This window comes from Acipenser ruthenus, chromosome 3, assembly GCF_902713425.1.
Source record: "Acipenser ruthenus chromosome 3, fAciRut3.2 maternal haplotype, whole genome shotgun sequence".
In the NCBI taxonomy this organism is placed as follows: domain Eukaryota; kingdom Metazoa; phylum Chordata; class Actinopteri; order Acipenseriformes; family Acipenseridae; genus Acipenser; species Acipenser ruthenus.
Genome location: NC_081191.1, coordinates 71,000,307 through 71,018,407, shown reverse-complemented (window position 1 = coordinate 71,018,407; position 18,101 = coordinate 71,000,307). Strand labels below are relative to the sequence as shown.

Sequence of the window (18,101 nt, the reverse complement as noted above, 5' to 3'; positions counted from 1 at the left end):
ACTGTATCAAAATACGGAACATGATGACAATTACAAAAACAATGCTGAACGTTTAATAAAATACTGTTGTAATTTTCGTTTGCCAATTTGCACATTTAAACTTTTTTTTAAAGCCTTATTCGAGATGTATGGTCAGGTGGTTTGACCGAATTTTGAATTTAGCGACGGGCACAGGACACATCAGACCACATTAATCTTAATCTCATATTGAAATGAAATTTGCACTAAATCATTAGCATAACTTGTAAAAAAACAATGTAGGCAAATTTTGGAGTCCTAAAGTAACCCTACAAGTTCTTCCTTACTTATTTTGTAAGATTAGCAGTTATATTTTACTTTAAATAAAATATGGCGGAAATTGCATGTTGGTGTAAAGACCTTGATAAATCGGGTCCATTGACCAACATTACTCTGATCCTGGCCCAGCTTCAAAATGTACCAGCCTGGCATCATGTTTAGCATCGGCTTTTAGATTTGCTGAAATAATCACCATGCCCATAACTACATGCCAGATCTTCTTACTCTCTACCCAGACTGCAGCTTTCTGGCCCTGCCAGTTAGCGTTCCTTTAGCTCTGTTGCATTTTCTATTTGTCCACTAATAATTTGGATACTGATACTGATCCCCTTTTTTTGTGATCAACTGTTTATTTTTTCCAAATAAAACAGAGCGTGACAAAGCAAAACACACACAAAGAATGATATACAAAAGAGCTCATACACACAGCAGAGAGAAAGAGAGGGAAAAGAAAAAAGGAAAACATAGTCATTCCAGCAGGAGTTTGGCCAGGGAGGTGGACGCTCGTAGTTAACCGTACGCGTGGACGCTCGTAGTTAACCGTACGCGTGGACGCTCGTAGTTAACCGTACGCGTGGACGCTCGTAGTTAACCGTACGCGTGGACGCTTGTAGTTAACCGTACGCGTGGACGCTTGTAGTTAACCGTACGCGTGGACGCTTGTAGTTGACCGTACGCGTGGACGCTCGTAGTTAACCGTACGCGTGGACGCTCGTAGTTAACCGTACGCGTGGACGCTCGTAGTTAACCGTACGCGTGGACGCTCGTAGTTGACCGTACGCGTGGACGCTCGTAGTTGACCGTACGCGTGGACGCTCGTAGTTGACCGTACGCGTGGACGCTCGTAGTTGACCGTACGCGTGGACGCTCGTAGTTGACCGTACGCGTGGACGCTCGTAGTTGACCGTACGCGTGGACGCTCGTAGTTGACCGTACGCGTGGACGCTCGTAGTTGACCGTACGCGTGGACGCTCGTGGTTAACCGTACGCGTGGACGCTCGTGGTTAACCGTACGCGTGGACGCTCGTAGTTCACCGTACGCGTGGACGCTTGCCCCCCCAAATAAATTGAGATCATTGAGTGGGCTTCTTCAAAATATTCTGGAAGAAGAGCTAGAGGCAACATAGAAAACAGAAAATGAATACATAGTAGAACATTCATTTTGATTGTAGCTATCCTACCTGGCAAGGAGAACTGCAAAGCAGACCACCTTGAAAGATCAGCCTTGACCCTCTGCATCAGTGATTTCAAATTATGCCTAGATATCTGATGTAAAGAGGGATAGATTTGTATGCCTAGATATGTAAAACTTTTATCTATAGGGATGATGGGAGGTAATATAACGTTCCTAGTAGTAGAATTCAAAGGAAACAAAGTTGATTTGGTCCAGATAATCTTGTAACCTGACATCCTTCCAAAAGCCTCAAACAATGTTAAAAGGGAAATGGTATGTTTTGAACCTTTAATTTCAGTAGGAGTAATAAGAGTGTTTTATCTAATGTTTTGTGCTAAAGGTTCCAGAGACAATGCAAATAGAAGGGACGACAAAGGACATCCTTGTTGTGTTCCCCTCCCCAGAGAGAAGGGGCAAGATCAAGTGCCACCTGTGAGAACCGAGGCCGAAGGAGAGCTATACAAGGATTTCACCATAACAATAAAGCCAGAGCCAAATCCAAAATGTTCCAAAACTAGCCAGAGGTTAGGGTTAGGGTTAGGGCAATCCCATTCCATCCAATCGAAGACCTTTACATCATCCAGGGAGAGAAGTGCACAAGCAGCAGGGGGAGGAGCAGACACATGAATTACATGAAGCAGACGCCGAATATCATTCGAAGCCAAACGTCCTTTCATAAAACCGGTTTGATCAAAATCTATGAGATATCCTATATATGATTCTAGTCTGGTAACGAGCACTTTAGCGTATAATTTAAGAACACTGCAAATGAGAGAAATAGGTCTATAGCTTGGGCATAGAAGGGGATGTTTACCTTTCGTTAATAACAGAGATATCAGGGTAGTTTTCGAATCCCTATGAAATGATCCAATTTTAATTGCAAAATTTATGGCATCCAGAATCGAAGGGCCGACTGCTCCAAAATTCTTGTAATAGTTTGGGAGGAATGCCATCTAAGCCATTACCTTCATTGATTTAATAGCCATTTTAAGTTCATCGAATATTATTGGGGCATCAAGCCTTCTAGTGTCTTCAGCTCCTAGTTTAGGAAGATCTAAATTATTTAAGAATGTTTTACAATTATCATGATCAATCTATGTTTCAACGCAGCATTTGCCTCCTCTGGCTTTGAAAACAAAACATCTTTCTCTGTTTTTATTGCATTGATAGAGGCCAGAGATTCATTGTGTTTCAGTCTCAATGCCAGCAGCCTACTCGGTCTATCCCCTTGAAAATAATATTTCTGTCTAGTGCTGTGCATAATAAATTCAGCTCTGGATAAAGACAATGCATTAAACTCACCTTCTAATACATTCAGTGCTTTAGCTCGATCCTCCAATAATTTAATTTTCTGTGCCTTCTCCAACTCTAAGAATGGTCTTTCTATGTCATTGATACGTTTTGTTCCGAGATGAATTTAGATATGAAGAGAAGGAAGTGCAGTTACCACTCAAGAAGCATTTAGTTACCTCCCAGAGTGTCTGGATTCTCTGCAGAATCAGTGTTAAACTGAAGAAATTCAATCCATTTTGTGTTAAAGTTGTGTTAAAAATTTGTAGCAGGGATGTATTAAAGTGCCATCTACTGGCTCGCAAGGTTTTACTGCTACAGTTGAAAGTGTATAGCACAGGAGAATGATCAGTGCAATCGGAAGGATGTCAGTCTTAAACACAGAATTAGTAAGCTCTGAAGAAACAAAAATGTAATCGATCCGGGAATATGACATGTCTGGAAGAAAAAAAAAACCTAAAGTCTTTAACATTAATATTCCTCATATGCCACACATCCATTATATTCAGGTCGTTTATAGGATTGCACAGGGTCTGTGATGAAAGAGTTGCAGCAGGATCAGAAATAGATTTATCTAAACTGGGGTTGATTACTATGTTAAAGTCCCCTCCTATTAATAATCTGAGAGACCAAGCATCACATCAGCAATCCCAGGAAAAAAATCAGCAGCATATTCGTTGGGGGCATAGATTGAACAGAACACTATTTTAACAGTATTTAAAGTGGTAAGCAAGTATACAAAACAGCCCTCGTCATCACATCCAAATCCGTCAATAGACAACTGTAATTTCCTATCCATGAGGATAAGTACACCTCTAGTTTTGTTGCAGCAGTTTTATAGAATTTATTTTGAAATCAATGTAAGTCACACAATTTAAGACGTGTTTCTTGTAATAAAGCTATATTTTCACGTTTACAATGCAGAAAGTCGAAGCATTTTGTACATTTAATAGGTGAGTTCAAACCCCCATACATTCCAAGACAAGACCTTAATATCCATTTTAATGGTAATGGCAGAATTGCAGGAGACCCCTTCCCCCATGAAGGTAATGCAAAAGGCGAGATGTAACATCAAATGTGGTACGAGCTCTAAAACAGGCAACATAAGATGAATAACTATAAACACAAAACAAGAGCCGCAGAGGCATATCACAAAACCAGCTTCCCTGGTTCTTAAACAATCCCAACACCTACCTTGTGATCGTGATCTTATAACCACAACGTATGCCCAAGCCAAGCTCCCGTGTGCACTGCAGCCAGCCAACCCTTGAGTTTAGAAACAAACATTTACACTGCAAGTTCCAACCTTCCTCGGGTTCAGGCAGACCCACCAGCCGCAGATTATTCCTTTGGCTCCTGTCCTCCATTTTCTGCGGCCTTGTCCGGCAGTTGCTCAATCAGTTGTTGCAGAGTGTGGCATCATTTTTATTTGACCTCACCGTGAACTGCAGACTGTCAAATCTGGAGTATAGCGTCTGTAAAGATTTGGTGCACGTGTCAAAATCTTCCTTAAATGTTTTAATAGTATCGTTTGTGGCTTGTAGTGCGATTTGCAAAGAGCTGTGGAATGAATGTATCTTCCAGAACCCCATGCACTACTTGCTTAATCAAAATGACTTTGCTCAGTTGCTCCTCAGAGAAGACTGGCGATTCCCTGAATTTTTTCATTGAAGGTGCTAAAGAAGGTTCAGTTGTTACTGTCACATGGGTAGTGAAATACAGCCACAGAGAAGACATGGTTGCAATGGCAGCAGTGTGGCGTAGTGGTTAGGGCTCTGGACTCTTGACCGGTGGGTTGTGGGTTCAATCCCTGGTATGGGACACTGCTGCTGTACCCTTGAGCAAGGTACTTTACCTAGATTGCTCCAGTAAAAACCCAGCTGTATAAATGGGTAATTGTATGTAAAAATAATGTGATATCTTGTAACAATTGTAAGTCGCCCTGGATAAGGGCGTCTGCTAAGAAATAAATAATAATAATAATAATAATGGTTGGAGTGATCAATGGTCATGGTAGTCATGAGGTAATTTTATGTGGTCACAAAGAACATTACATTTTCGTGCTCCAACCTGAGAATGCACCCATTATACAGTCAAGGCCATACAAGGGTCTAAAAATAACAATTTGCCATATATTGCATCAAGTGATGTGCTGCATCAAGTATTAATGTGGCCCAATGGGGCGAGTCGCAGCCACTGTTGTTTAATGGTGAGAGGAAGTCTTTAATCATTTATCCGCTTTGCTTCCTTTCTCAGCTTTTGAAGACAAAACTGCGATAGATATCTTCTCGTTTGGAATCTGTGCACTGGAGGTACGAGATCAGTCTGATAAATTCATAGGTTTATATAATGCCCCAAAATCCAGGTGGTGTATTTTTGTGTTAACGTGTTGCACCAAACAATCTTGTTGAGATCGGCAGTCGTTGTGCTGCAGTGCCAAGATAGTTTATTAGAAAGTGAATTACTGCAAGAGCATTGCCTTTAACTCGCACCAGCGCAGAGCCCAGGTCACCTGGACAGTAAAGGAGCCATTCCTTCATCTCCCTCCCTCTTCCTCTCCTCTCTGTTAGATGGCTGTGCTGGAGATCCAGGCCAATGGGGACGCTATCGTGTCGAAAGAAGCCGTAGCTCACACGGGGCAGTCTCTGGAGGATCCGTTAATGAGGGTCAGTGAGCTTCGCTACAGAAACCAGGAATACATGCATCAGAAGAAAATAAACTTTACAGCATGTCATGTTTTTCAAGGAGAGGTGTTCGTAAAACTGTAGTGGAATTTTAATTGTTATCAACAAATACATTGGGAGTAACGGTAGTCCCTTCAGTCAAGTTAGAATAAAGGATGTAGGAAAACTACCTACAAAACAAAATAATAATAGCTGTGATAAAGATATTAGAAGATAAAGGCCAAAAGTGGAAAAAGCTTTTGTTGAAGAGACAAAATATATATATATTTTTTTGATTGAATTGACATTGAATATATACTGTAAGATAAAAATGAAATTTGAGAAGACAGCATGGTCTAGCTGTCTGAAGGGTATAGCCATGTAAAGGTACAATATCTACATAAGTGGCCATGTTGCATACAAAACATAATTGGCGAAGCTTGATCACCACTTTTTTTTTTATTCATGTTGTTACTAGATCCTACTGCACTAAAAATGGGGGGCCAAGTTCGCCCCAATTGTATCTTGTTTAAGCTTTGCCATATTTGCTCTATTTTTGGCGTTTACATTTTGTATTGCATAGTTCATTAAACCATGTGATAGGCACACATGGGCTTCAACGTATGAACCTCTTTTTATGCCAGTCCTGTATTCCTAAGCTAGCGGTTGCATGCTGTGTTTGGGAGGAGCTGTCATGAATGTTTCTTGTCCCTACAGGAGTTTGTCCAGGCGTGTGTGCGTCACGAAGCTAAGAAGCGCCCCAGTGCCCACGACCTGCTCTTCCACCGGGTCCTGTTTGAGGTGCACTCCCTGAAGCTCCTGGCTGCACACTGCTTCATCAACAACCAGTGTGAGTCGATGCACCCCAAGACTAGAGTGACCTTTCAAAGCTTTTCCGACAGCAGTCAGCATAAATCAATAACCACAATAACAACTTGGATTTATAAAGCGTCTTTCAGGCCCTGGGTGCCCCAAAGTGCTGCACAAAGTTTAATTTTAATTTGAAGTCATCTCCAGGGGCCCCACAAACATTTGTCAAAAGCAGAGGAAAACATTTTCAGCTTAGTCTTAAACAGTTAAGAAGTGAGTCTGCATTCTTTGAGTTCCACAGCTCAGACACAGTGCACTGTCGGCCCACTGGTGACATTAAGTGCCCAGCTTCAGACAACCTCCAAGAAGCAGTTGGGGTGGAAAATGAGAAGCATTTTGTGAAGGGCTTTGTATCTCAAAAAGAAGGTCCTTGTAGTCAATCCGTACAGGGAGCCAGGGCAGTTTTTCCAGGACAGCTGATATGGTCATTCCTGCGAGTGCCTGTAAAATCTTAGCCAGAACAACTAGGGTAATTCCATACCCAATTTAAACAAAAACTATGTTTCTTACCAGTAACTACTTTTCACATGACAGAATAACAACATTTTGTATATTTATATAACATAGTTAAAATTTGACATAGCAATCAAGTATATATGGCAGTAGTGTAGTCTGCCATCACAGACTATAGGGAACTATGATAAATTATCTAAAGCAGTGACATTCTGTATTTTAACCAGACCCAGCATTTTTTCTTTGAAACTATTCAGGTAATTCATTTGTATTTTGGGTCAGGTCATATGAAGATGGTTCCATGTAAATGGAACATTTAATATCTGTGACCTTATATTAACATTCTGGTCCCCAATTGCAGCATTTCAAAGCCGACTTTGTTTTACAAAGTATTTAAGAAATGTGCGCCTGTCTTCATCTTTCATCATTATGCAATAACTACCTTCAGTCACAAGGTTAGTTACGTAATGACCCATCCATCTCTGTGAATGCAATCAGCCTTCTTAACTGTCTCCTTTATTATCCTCTGGGGATGTGTATTCCTGGTTGAGGGAATATAGTGGAAGCACCTGTATGATCATCCATTCATGAAAGTGTCAAAATTGTGGGCTATAAACAAAAGTACGTGGGTGAAAGTGGCCAATGATAATTTTGAATGAAACTCCTGGGGCAAAACCAATCTTTTGGCTGGGGGTCTGGAGGCCGCCTAGGCCCCCCCGAAGCTCTGGGGTTGTACATGCTGTCAGATGCATTATGAGCGATCTTGGGCTACTTTCAGAAGCAAGTTTGAACTTGACTGTAGAAAAAGAGATTCAGAAATGACTTCACTTACAACTTGTCATTTTAGCAGATGGACCAACCTGATAAATCTCACATGAGAGAAATTAACATAGTTTTTGAAATGCAGTGTTTGCTCTAGGACTTCCTGATTTGAGGGGAACATTTTCTTTAGTTAGGGGGTAAATATGTTTTATGATTTAGAATTTAACACAACCACAGTATTTTTATACATGCCAACAGAGTTTACTGACGAACAACAAAAAATAAAAAAGTAAAAACAGTGTTTTCATTTAGTATTCAGTTAGTAAGAATTATGTCTTTTGGAATTACCTTGTTAAAAAAAACTGGTAGAAACAAGGTGTCCCTACATTACACAAGTCCATTTTTTGCAGCTCTTATGCAGAAGATCCTTCTTTCCTTTTAATTTCTGAACTTTGCCAGGGCCTTCTCATAATCAAAGTCCATCAAGTGAGGTCCCTCCACTCTTATGACAAGGAGGGTATCCAGTCTGTCACTTGCCAGTCTATTCCTGAGGGCTGTCTTCAACACATTTTGAGCCCTGAGCCCCTCGCCAACAAGACTTGGAGACACACATATATATTTCCAAGTTACATTATAAACCCCATTATAAAAATGTAGTACTCATTTCTCACATTCTCTCACTCTGTCACTCTCTCCAGTTCAAAACTAATCGATCGCCACTTGACAGTTCAGGCATAACTAGGCCGGCACGACTATGTTTTGGTCTAGCAAACAGATACGTTTACAATGTGTCTTCCGGTGTTTCATTGCCCGGTGGAGCATTTTCGTCATTGTGGTATCGGCATCATTCTCAAGATCAGCATTTCATTCCAAGGTAGATTAGTTTTGACACCCGACCGTGAATGTTGTGTGTTTTTTTTTTTTTTTTTAGAAACACAAACTTGTTGCTGTACTCATCAAAAATTGTGTTTCTGCAGCCATTCGCTTACATTAATTACAGTATAATCCATTTTACTGCTTATTGGAAGTGTGTGTGGCTGGGATGTCTTAATAGAAGCACTCCTGTGTCATAAACCGGCCGCACTTTGATAGATGTAGCTCGCTAATCTAAAAATTGTCAGTGATGGAGCTTGGAAGGTAGGAGGATTCACTCCGTGTCGGCACTTTGCACACACTGTGAGACGGACACCAGCCCCCACCCCCCCTCATTTTTTTGCACTTCTACACAAATCACATGAATGGATCTGGGAGAGGCCATTTTGATGGAATTCCGTCAAGAGATGGAACACTTTCACCCATGAAAGCATGTCTGTTTCTGTTCATATGTCACTGTAAAGTTATGTCTGTTTATGTTCATATGTCACTGTAAGGTTATGTCTGTTTCTGTTCATATGTCACTGTAAAGTTATGTCTGTTTCTGTTCATATGTCACTGTAAAGTTATGTCTGTTTTTGTTCATATGTCACTGTAAGGTTATGTCTGTTTCTGTTCATATGTCACTGTAAGGTTATGTCTGTTTCTGTTCATATGTCACTGTAAAGTTATGTCTGTTTCTGTTCATATGTCACTGTAAAGTTATGTCTGTTTCTGTTCATATGTCACTGTAAGGTTATGTCTGTTTCTGTTCATATGTCACAGTAAAGTTATGTCTGTTTCTGTTCATATGTCACTGTAAAGTTATGTCTGTTTCTGTTCATATGTCACTGTAAAGTTATGTCTGTTTTTGTTCATATCTCACTGGAAAGTTTTTACAATGAATGTTCTCAATCTGGGAGTTAGAGCTGCCTGACTTTTAGGTAAACTGTTTAAATAACTAGCAATCAGGTCCTTGCAACTGCATCTTGATTGTGCATTTAAAAAAAATGTGAATCTATACTTGCTTTGGTTTCCCTCCTAGATATGTTGCCTGAGAACTGTGTGGAAGAAAAGACGAAAACATTTGATCCCAGCGCTGTGATGGCGGAGATTCGACATAAAAACCGTCCCGGGGTGCAGCTGAAGTGAGTAGACTGGGGTGGGTGTACCAGAGTGTTTAAGGGCGCAGGGCCAAAGGGACCATTGATAACAGTCACGTTCAAATGGGCCTGTTCTAGGGATCTGTTCAGTTCTAAACACTGAATTTAGGTGTTTTCCCTATCAGAGTTCCCCATGACTGAAACCACAAAGGTGTTGTACAGGAAAAGGACTAACCCTAGGATACAAATTAAATTATGGTTCTACTATCCTTTAAAGACAATTTTAAAAAGTACCAAATAATAAAAAAATATAACTGTGTGCAACTTTTTATTGTTAATGCAGGCTGGTCCCTCTCTCAAAGTGGGGTCTATTTGAATTCTCTAAACTATGGCAGATGAAAATACTACTGCTCTTTACCTCTATATTAATGCAACTAAGGATAACAACAACCCTGACAGATTGTTGAGAGTTGCAGGAGAGCCGGGGGAGATGTAGAAACGGTGTATCGCTACTAATATTATTGCACTATCCCTACATATTTCGTTTTTGTTTTGCCAATAGTTAAATATGCAGGTATTTTATTTTGTAATTTGATCCCACATTGATATGTTTGATAAGCTATTGGATGTAGACTATGTTTGCAGTTATGCATGGCTGTTCATCTGGGAGCCACAACACAAAACATGATAGAAAGGCCAACAAATTGCAAACAGGTAGCCTTGATCATTTACTGATTTACTGTGCTAACTTGCAGGTATTCCCATGTGTCCCCTCTGGAACTGGACAAGTTCCTGGAAGATGTCAAGTAAGTTTGCACTTCATAATATTCTAGAGCAGGGACACGCAACCCGTGAGCCACATGCGGCCTGTCTGACTGCAGCGAAGTGTTTAATTCCATTTCACTTATCAATATATCGTCAGTATTTTTTTTTTAACATTGTTGACTTGTTTTTTCTCATTTTTTGCATAAAAAGCAACAGACTGTTTTAATTTGTACTGCGGAGGGTAATTGCTTCTCATCAACTTAAGTCTCCAACTAATTTCATGAGTCTTCCTCTCCTTTGTCAAATGCACAAACCCGCCTCATTGAAAGAACCCATTCCCAGCATAGGAGGCTTGTTGCTAGGGAGTGATGTCACTGCCCTGTGACTTTTGTTACATCGCTGCCTGCTACAACTGAACAACTCGTCGGTTAAAATAAAAACCACTGCAGCAAGTAGATATTTAATTTGTGTTATTGTGCAATGCGTGTGTATATGGTAACAGTACGATATTAATGCTTTGTTTTTAATTGTTTTTGTTTTGTGATGTGTATCATGCAGTACGAAATTAAATGAACAGTAATTGTAAGGGAAATTGCATATATATGGATGAATGCTGTATTGGTATCCTGAGCCATTCGAAAAAAAAGGCATAATACCACAGTAGTGACGGCAAAAAGTGATAATTCCGCTAGAGGAAAATATACTTGAACTTTGACCCATTCGACTCCTCAAGATCATCACTTTCAATGCAAACACCCACAGTACAGAAATGTTCATTAATGATCAACAAAATGAGAATAAGTTAATCATGTTCGTATTAAAACTTGAGTGAAAACTCTTGTTTCCATCCCTGTAACACTGTGCTTCGAATTTGGCAATGCTGGGAGATTATTTGACCATTCCAGGTAGATAGCAATTGGGTGAGAATTATTTTTTTACAGCGGTAGTTGATGATGGTGTTGTTTTACAGGAATGGGATTTACCCCCTAATGAACTTTGCTTCTCCCCGTCCCCACCTCATACCACGCGCCCTGTCACTGTCCCAGGAGCATGTGGAGACTGTGACAACCCCCACCCCTGAGCCACAGGAGATGGAGACCAGGAAGGTAAGTGCGGGCTTTACATTTCATGTGACGGAGCAGGGTGCAGAGACAGCAGGGGGCAGATGCTGCAGCCATTATTTTTTGTGCTAATTTGTATTGTAATTTTATTTTTATTTAGGCCGCTGTTATGCTTATATAAAACAAAAACAAAAGCAAGTATTTACACTGCAAAAGAAATGGCAAAACAATCACAGTTGTTGCTTGTTTTGTAATTAGGTACTTTCTATAAGCAACTTCAAAGGCTATTGGCACCATAATTCTAATTAATACTAAGGTTACCCCAAACCAGTTTCATACGGGTTCCAGCCCAGGTTTCTCACTGTCACAGTCGACTGCTGCAGTGAATCAGCTCTCTGTTTAACATTTGCAGGTTGTCCAGATGCACTGTAACCTGGATTCCAATGACGAAGGGACCAAAATGCATGTGAGTATTGGATTCTCCAGCATTTATTAAAACTCAGAAACCACTACAGTATTTTTGTGAAAAAGGGAGGAAAACAGTGGGCCTTCCTTTAAAAAAAATAAAAAATTAGTAGGGGCAATGAATATGTGTGTAGGTATATTAATTAACATGTAACTATACACTTGTGTTGGTCAGTGAGATTATATTTCTGGTTAATAATACAAACATATATATTTCTTTCCATAGCTGACCCTATTTCTGAAAATGGAAGATAAGCTACACAGACAGCTCAGCTGTGACATCCTTCCCTGTAAGTGTGGTATGAATCATACTTAGAAATGCTAAAACAAACGTAATAAATTCAGTGACAAGCTTCAATGAAGATGACATTGAGTGTTTTTTATAGTTATGGATGTGGTATAAAGCATATGAACAATTACCTTCTAAACAAAACTGCTTTCAGAGTCGTAAGAATAAAGTAAGAGTTTTCCATAGCGTTTTCAGCAGAACCCCAAGTAACTGTAAGACCAAAAAGAATAGTCCTTTAATTTCAATATATGGACAGCACCATCTGGTGTTTATAGACAAAAAAGTATTTTTTATAATTGTTCTATTGGCTTTTCTTTGAGGTTTTTCACAATTCAAATAATATCAGGGTAACTACATTCAATAATTTAACAGTGCTTTATAGAAACAAATATAAATAAGAAATAACTGCTTAGGCAAGTGGTGTATATATTGGTAACTGCTTTCCTGCATTTGATAACAGCTTTGTGAATATACAAGACTACACTGTGCTTTTAGGGTATCTAAATTAAAAAAAAAAAAAAAAATGTAAATGTATTTTGTTTTTCAGCTGACAGTTCAAAGGATCTAGCAAATGAACTGGTTCATTATGCATTCATTTGTGAGGTATGTGCCACAACTCTCTCTTGGACTAGAACCAGCCTCAACAATCTGGTATTTTTTTTTGTTTATTCAATCTCATATGCAGCATGTTAGGTACATACCTATCTATTTATATTTTGGCTGGCTGCTGCTTAAAGAAAGAATTTCTTCCATATAAATTGCCAAGCATAGTCTACTTATAATCTGGAAACACAGTCCAATAACATTGCTTTGTTTAAATTGTTGTTGTTTGAACAGGATGACTGTGAGAAGCTCACCAGCTTCCTGGAGGAGGCCTTTGTCAAGCACAGAGCCAGTGGATCAGTCTCGCATGGAGTCATGATGATGCACTGAACCGATTCCACAGTTTCCACAGAAACTGCCTCCCACCCTGAGTCTAAAAATTACTTTGAGAGAACAGCAAGACTGGCAATGAGACAAGGGCTTTTGGTCTCTGGGTACAACCTCAACCGAACTTTACAGATGGACTCAATATAGATACAATACGAAAAGAACATAAACAGCTCTTTTACCCCTGTCCCCCGATAGCTCAACTGAGATGCAACATTGCATTTTCAGTAGCATGTCCAGTTGCTTCTACCTAGTTTAGGAGCATGGATAGGACTGTGAGGGTACAGTCAAACAGTCAGAAACAAATGTGATTTCAATAATCTCCTGGCCTACTCTGACCCATAATTTTATTTCCTACCTCCACCGTGACCTTACATCTTCAAGAATGTATGCATGAAATGTCTTTGCAATTTCGAAAGCTTCCAAAAAACATACCTACTACATACTGTGGAGCCCCATGATCAAATACATGTATTGTCATTTTATTATCCAGTCTTGAGGAACTGCGTGCTGGTTCTGTAATTTTTTCTTTCTGTTCCCGTATAGAAGGACTGACCTTTGCTCACCAAACTCATTTCAAGGCATGCCATATGACTGTGATGCCCAGGGAAGGACCACCAGCACATTAGTCCAGTGCACCAGCCCGGTACACTGGAGTGCATGTGGGCTTTTACTTATATAAAAAATATTAAAAAAACATATTTCAAATCATTCTTGTTGTCCACTCATTGATGAGCAGTCCTAGTAGACTTCCCAACATACTGAAAATAAACAACAGTGGGGGTTCTAGGAAGTTTTGAGAGATGGAAAGGGTAGGGGGAGGACGATGACAATCTTCTATTTAGAAATTGGGACCATCAACCTACCTATTATTTATGTATTTATTTTAATTTAGTGCCCAATTATTTTATCCCCATGTAAAAGTACTTATTTCCTTATCATTTTTCCTCATGCAAAATGTTAATGTTCCTTGAGAACAACAGAAAGATCCAGCAGCCCTAAGAAACAGTAAAGCTCCGCTATGTCTTCCCTGAGGGAGCTGTCTAACAAGTCTGCTCATTCCTGCGGCAGTGGGGAGAGAGATGCACCTGCAAAACCGGCTGCAGCCACTGCAGAGACCCCAACTTAGCCACTTCCAGTGGCTAAAGGTATTCAAGATCTTTAACAGGCTCGGCAGCCTGTAGCCCTGCGGCAGTCCTTGGTACCGCAACAACCATGATTGCAGGCGATCAGCAGTACAATCCTGCAGTTGCAGCTTGTCTGCTTGATGATGACGTCATTGACTTCACCCCCGACGATGATGTCACTGATTCCTCCCCCGACGATGATGCTCCGGAGTACACAGAAGGCCCAGTCCTATATACATCAATGCTAATGCTGTATTGAGAAGGATTTCATCCTTTCTCAACCTCAATACCCAGACCTAAACAGATGAGGATGATTCCTGTAGCAACATTGATGCAAAGTATAAAAAAGCCTTTGAAGGGTTCCCCTTGAGGCAGTCTGGAGGCCCAATGGGCTATATGGAGAAATCACCTGCATACGCATATGCTGATGCTGTTTTGAGAAGGATTTAATCCCCTCTCAATGTCAATAGCCAGACCTGAACAGATGAGGACATTTTCCTTCGCGTCTTCAAAAAAAAAAAAAGCTTTTGAATTCCCCTTCCATGAGGCCATCAGGAATCCTGTTGGAGCTGTGTGTGAGGGAATCACCTCCTCTGCGCCATGTCTACCTAGAATAGTTCGATTTTACAGGGTGCCAGCAGGCCACAAAGATGACTTGTTTTAAACAGCCTAACCAGAATTCCATCCTGGCTACACCAGCTGTGAGTGCACCCCCAGGTCCTCCACATCAGATGGTGTGGACAAGAGGACTGACACCTTTCTTTTTTTTTTTTTTTTTTTTTTTTTTTTTTTAATAAACATAGTCGTTGCCAATTATTTTTATTATTTTCTCCCAATTTAGAATGGCCAATTATTTTTTAAGCTCAGCTCACCGCTACCACCCCTGCGCTGACTCAGGAGGGCGAAGACGAACACACACTGTCCTCCGAAGCATGTGTCGTCAGCCGACCGCTTTTTTTCACACTGCGGACTCACCATGCAGCCACCCAAGAGCTACAGCGTCGGAGGACAATGCAGCTCTCGGGCAGCTTACAGGCAAGCCCACAGGCGCCCAGCCAGACTACAGAGGTCGCTGGTACGCGGTGAGCCGAGGACACCCTGGCCAACCTAACACTCCCTCCCCCCGGGCGACACTCGGTCAATTGTGCGCCGCCCCCTGGGAGCTCCCGTCCACAGTCCGCTGTGGAATAGCCTGGACTCGAACTCAGGACGTCCAGACTATAGAGTGCATCCTGCACTCCACGTGGAGTGCATTTACTGGATGCGCCACTCGTGAGCCCCAACTGACACCTTTCTGAAGAAGGATTACACAGTCTTCACCTGCAGCATGTGCATTAATAACTATCAGGTATATGCCACCTAATAGCAACACAAGCTGTGAATATACCAGGCAATATATAACTGGCCATGCAGCTAGCAGCGAAGGGTAAGTATGTCACCTTGATCAACCTGCAGGATGCATGGGATACCATTGACACCAACGCCAGGACTGTGGCAAATGTCACTGCAAGGAGGTGCCTTCAATTGAACATCACGTTTCCTTTTAAGATTACAAGATACCTCGAGTAGAAATCCTGCCTCTGTAAGGATGAGGAGACCTGTTCTATGGCATGTAAATTGAGCATGGATTGATCTCATCTAGTAGAATGACTCCTTGAGGGCATAACCAGTCCTGAGTGTGCGTATAAAAGGGCAATTCCAGCAGACACACAAACCAAAGTGCACTATAGGAACATCATTTTGATATTTTATTTAACATTATGTAATCAAAGAAACAACAAAAAGATATCGCAAAAGCCTACTGGAAGCGATAACAGTAGTACAGTATTTCATGTTAGATTTCAAAATGTCACTTTTTCAATTTTTTCATTAAGTATATGGAAAACTACTATACATTTATTATAATTCAACATGTTAACGTAACATTATTCAGCAGTCTTCCTTCGACTTTATGAAACAAAAGTAGTTAATTCTATAGGGTGATGCAAAACTTTTGGCCATAGATGAAGGTCCTCCTGCGGCCTAAATAAGGAATTAGGTATTCCTACCACCAATCTCGTTTTCTGGCAACCTGGCAGAATATAACATCAGTTTCTTAGGTGCTAGAACTCATACAGTACGACTACACAGATACCGTTTTGGTCTTAACCACCAGCGACAGACATAATCCGCACACTGAGGACTGGTTACGCCCACAGTGAGTAATTCTACTAGAAGAGATCAATCTGTGCTTGTGGCAAAGTGCCCCGCCCCTGTGTGTATTTTTGTGTTTTATGTTGTATGTTGCGTGTGTTAATGTTGGTGTATTGTAGTACACAGGATATAATGTGGGTAATGAGCACGAGTGTTTAAATCACTTCACATGCATTTAAAGTATTTAATAATATATGAGCACGGGGTTGCACAGATTTAGTTTACGTGCTGGGATTCAAGTGAATAATTAATTGGTAATTGAATCCCAGCACAATTGTATATATAGGTGCACGTTTCATTCACTCGGGGTTGTGTGTTCGTGAGTGGAGAACGGGTGTGGAGAGGAGGTAAAAACTAAAAAGAAACTAGAGAAAATAATTGCTACAACGTGCTGGAAGCACCAGCACGGTACTTGTTTTTGTTTAGCATTCATCCTCCCTGTTTGTTAGTGTCTATTAGTTTTGTTTGTTTGTTTATTTTGGCCTCAAGTGCCGTGTCCTGTTTTCTGTTTTGTTCAAACCTTTTATTTCTAATAAAACGGCGCAAGCAAGAACCTTCATCATTTCATTTCACCGTCCTGTGTGTATTTCCTTTCCTGGGTCTGACGTCACCACTCAGCCAGCCTTGTGACAGTGCTCTATTTACATGCCATAGAACAGTTCCCCTCATCCTTACAGAGGCAGGTACTTTACCTAGATTGCTCCAGTAAAAACCCAACTGTATAAATGGGTAATTGTATGTAAAAATAATGTGATATCTGTATAATGTGAAATAATGTATAATGTGATATCTTGTAACAATTGTAAGTCGCCCTGGATAAGGGCGTCTGCTAAGAAATAAATAATAATAATAATAATAATGGTACAGGTCACCGGACTTCACAATCCAGGTAACCTATTTGCCTGACTCGACAATAACATTTCAGGACAGGACATCTGCCGCTACCTTGGCCTCCATCGAGACCTTTATTAGCATTATAACTTGAATGTGTCTTGCTCTCAGTCTACCTTTGCTCACTGTGTATTATATTTCTTTCTCTACCAACATCTCAATCAATCAATCAATCAATATTTTAGTTTTATTTAGTTTAGCACCCTTCACAATAGGATTGTCAAAGAGCGCTTCACAGGGCAATAAAAATAAAAAACAAAACAGTACATTGTCAATTTAAAACAGAATCCAGGAGGCAACAGGAATAAAAAGTGAATACAATAAAACAGCAAAAACAGAACAATAAAAGGTGCAGACAAGTTATTTTTAAGATAGGCTAGACTTCAAAAATGTGTCTTCAGTCTTGTTTTAAAAACAGCAATGGTTGGTGCTTCCCTTATGGAACGAGGCAGTTTATTCCAAAGTTTAGGAGCCCTATAGCTGAAAAAAAAAAATAAAAAAAAAAAATCTTTGGGTTAATGAGCAATCCAGCGTCCCATGATTGGAGTGGTCGCCTGGGAACTTATGGGATCAACAAGTCATTCAAATAAGATGGGACTGAAGTATTTATGGTTTTGTAGGTTATTAGCAGGATCTTAAAAATCAATCCTGAACCGAACTGGAAGCCAGTGTAGGGATGCTAAGATAGGCGTGAAATGGTCATATTTTTTGTTTTTGTTAAGACCCTAGCAGCTGCATTTTGCACAAGCTGCAATTGGGATAAGACATCACTTGAAACACCAGTAAACAGGGCATTGCAGTAATCGATTCTGGAGGAGACAAAAGCATGAATCTCAGCATCATGTTGTGAAAGTGGGCATCTTGGTTTAGCAATACAGTTATGGTTATCACATGTTTCGCCCTTAGGCCAGCCATG

At 40.5% G+C, this 18,101-nt stretch overlaps 1 protein-coding gene across 2 annotated transcripts in view; it reads left to right on the top strand.

Annotated features, from left to right (window-relative positions):
• LOC117394803 (nuclear receptor-binding protein 2-like) overlaps positions 1-13,682 on the top strand; it is a 65,256-nt gene extending 51,574 nt beyond the window's left edge. For both annotated transcript variants that reach the window (XM_059016086.1, XM_033993397.3), the window contains 10 exons: positions 5,018-5,073; positions 5,332-5,427; positions 6,142-6,274; positions 9,407-9,509; positions 10,220-10,270; positions 11,200-11,335; positions 11,703-11,756; positions 11,982-12,045; positions 12,592-12,647; positions 12,882-13,682. In XM_059016086.1, coding sequence (XP_058872069.1) covers positions 5,018-5,073; positions 5,332-5,427; positions 6,142-6,274; positions 9,407-9,509; positions 10,220-10,270; positions 11,200-11,335; positions 11,703-11,756; positions 11,982-12,045; positions 12,592-12,647; positions 12,882-12,977 — 845 coding nt within the window. In that variant the 3' untranslated portion in view covers positions 12,978-13,682. The remainder of the gene's footprint in view (positions 1-5,017; positions 5,074-5,331; positions 5,428-6,141; positions 6,275-9,406; positions 9,510-10,219; positions 10,271-11,199; positions 11,336-11,702; positions 11,757-11,981; positions 12,046-12,591; positions 12,648-12,881) is intronic.
• Positions 13,683-18,101: the final 4,419 nt, after the last annotated feature.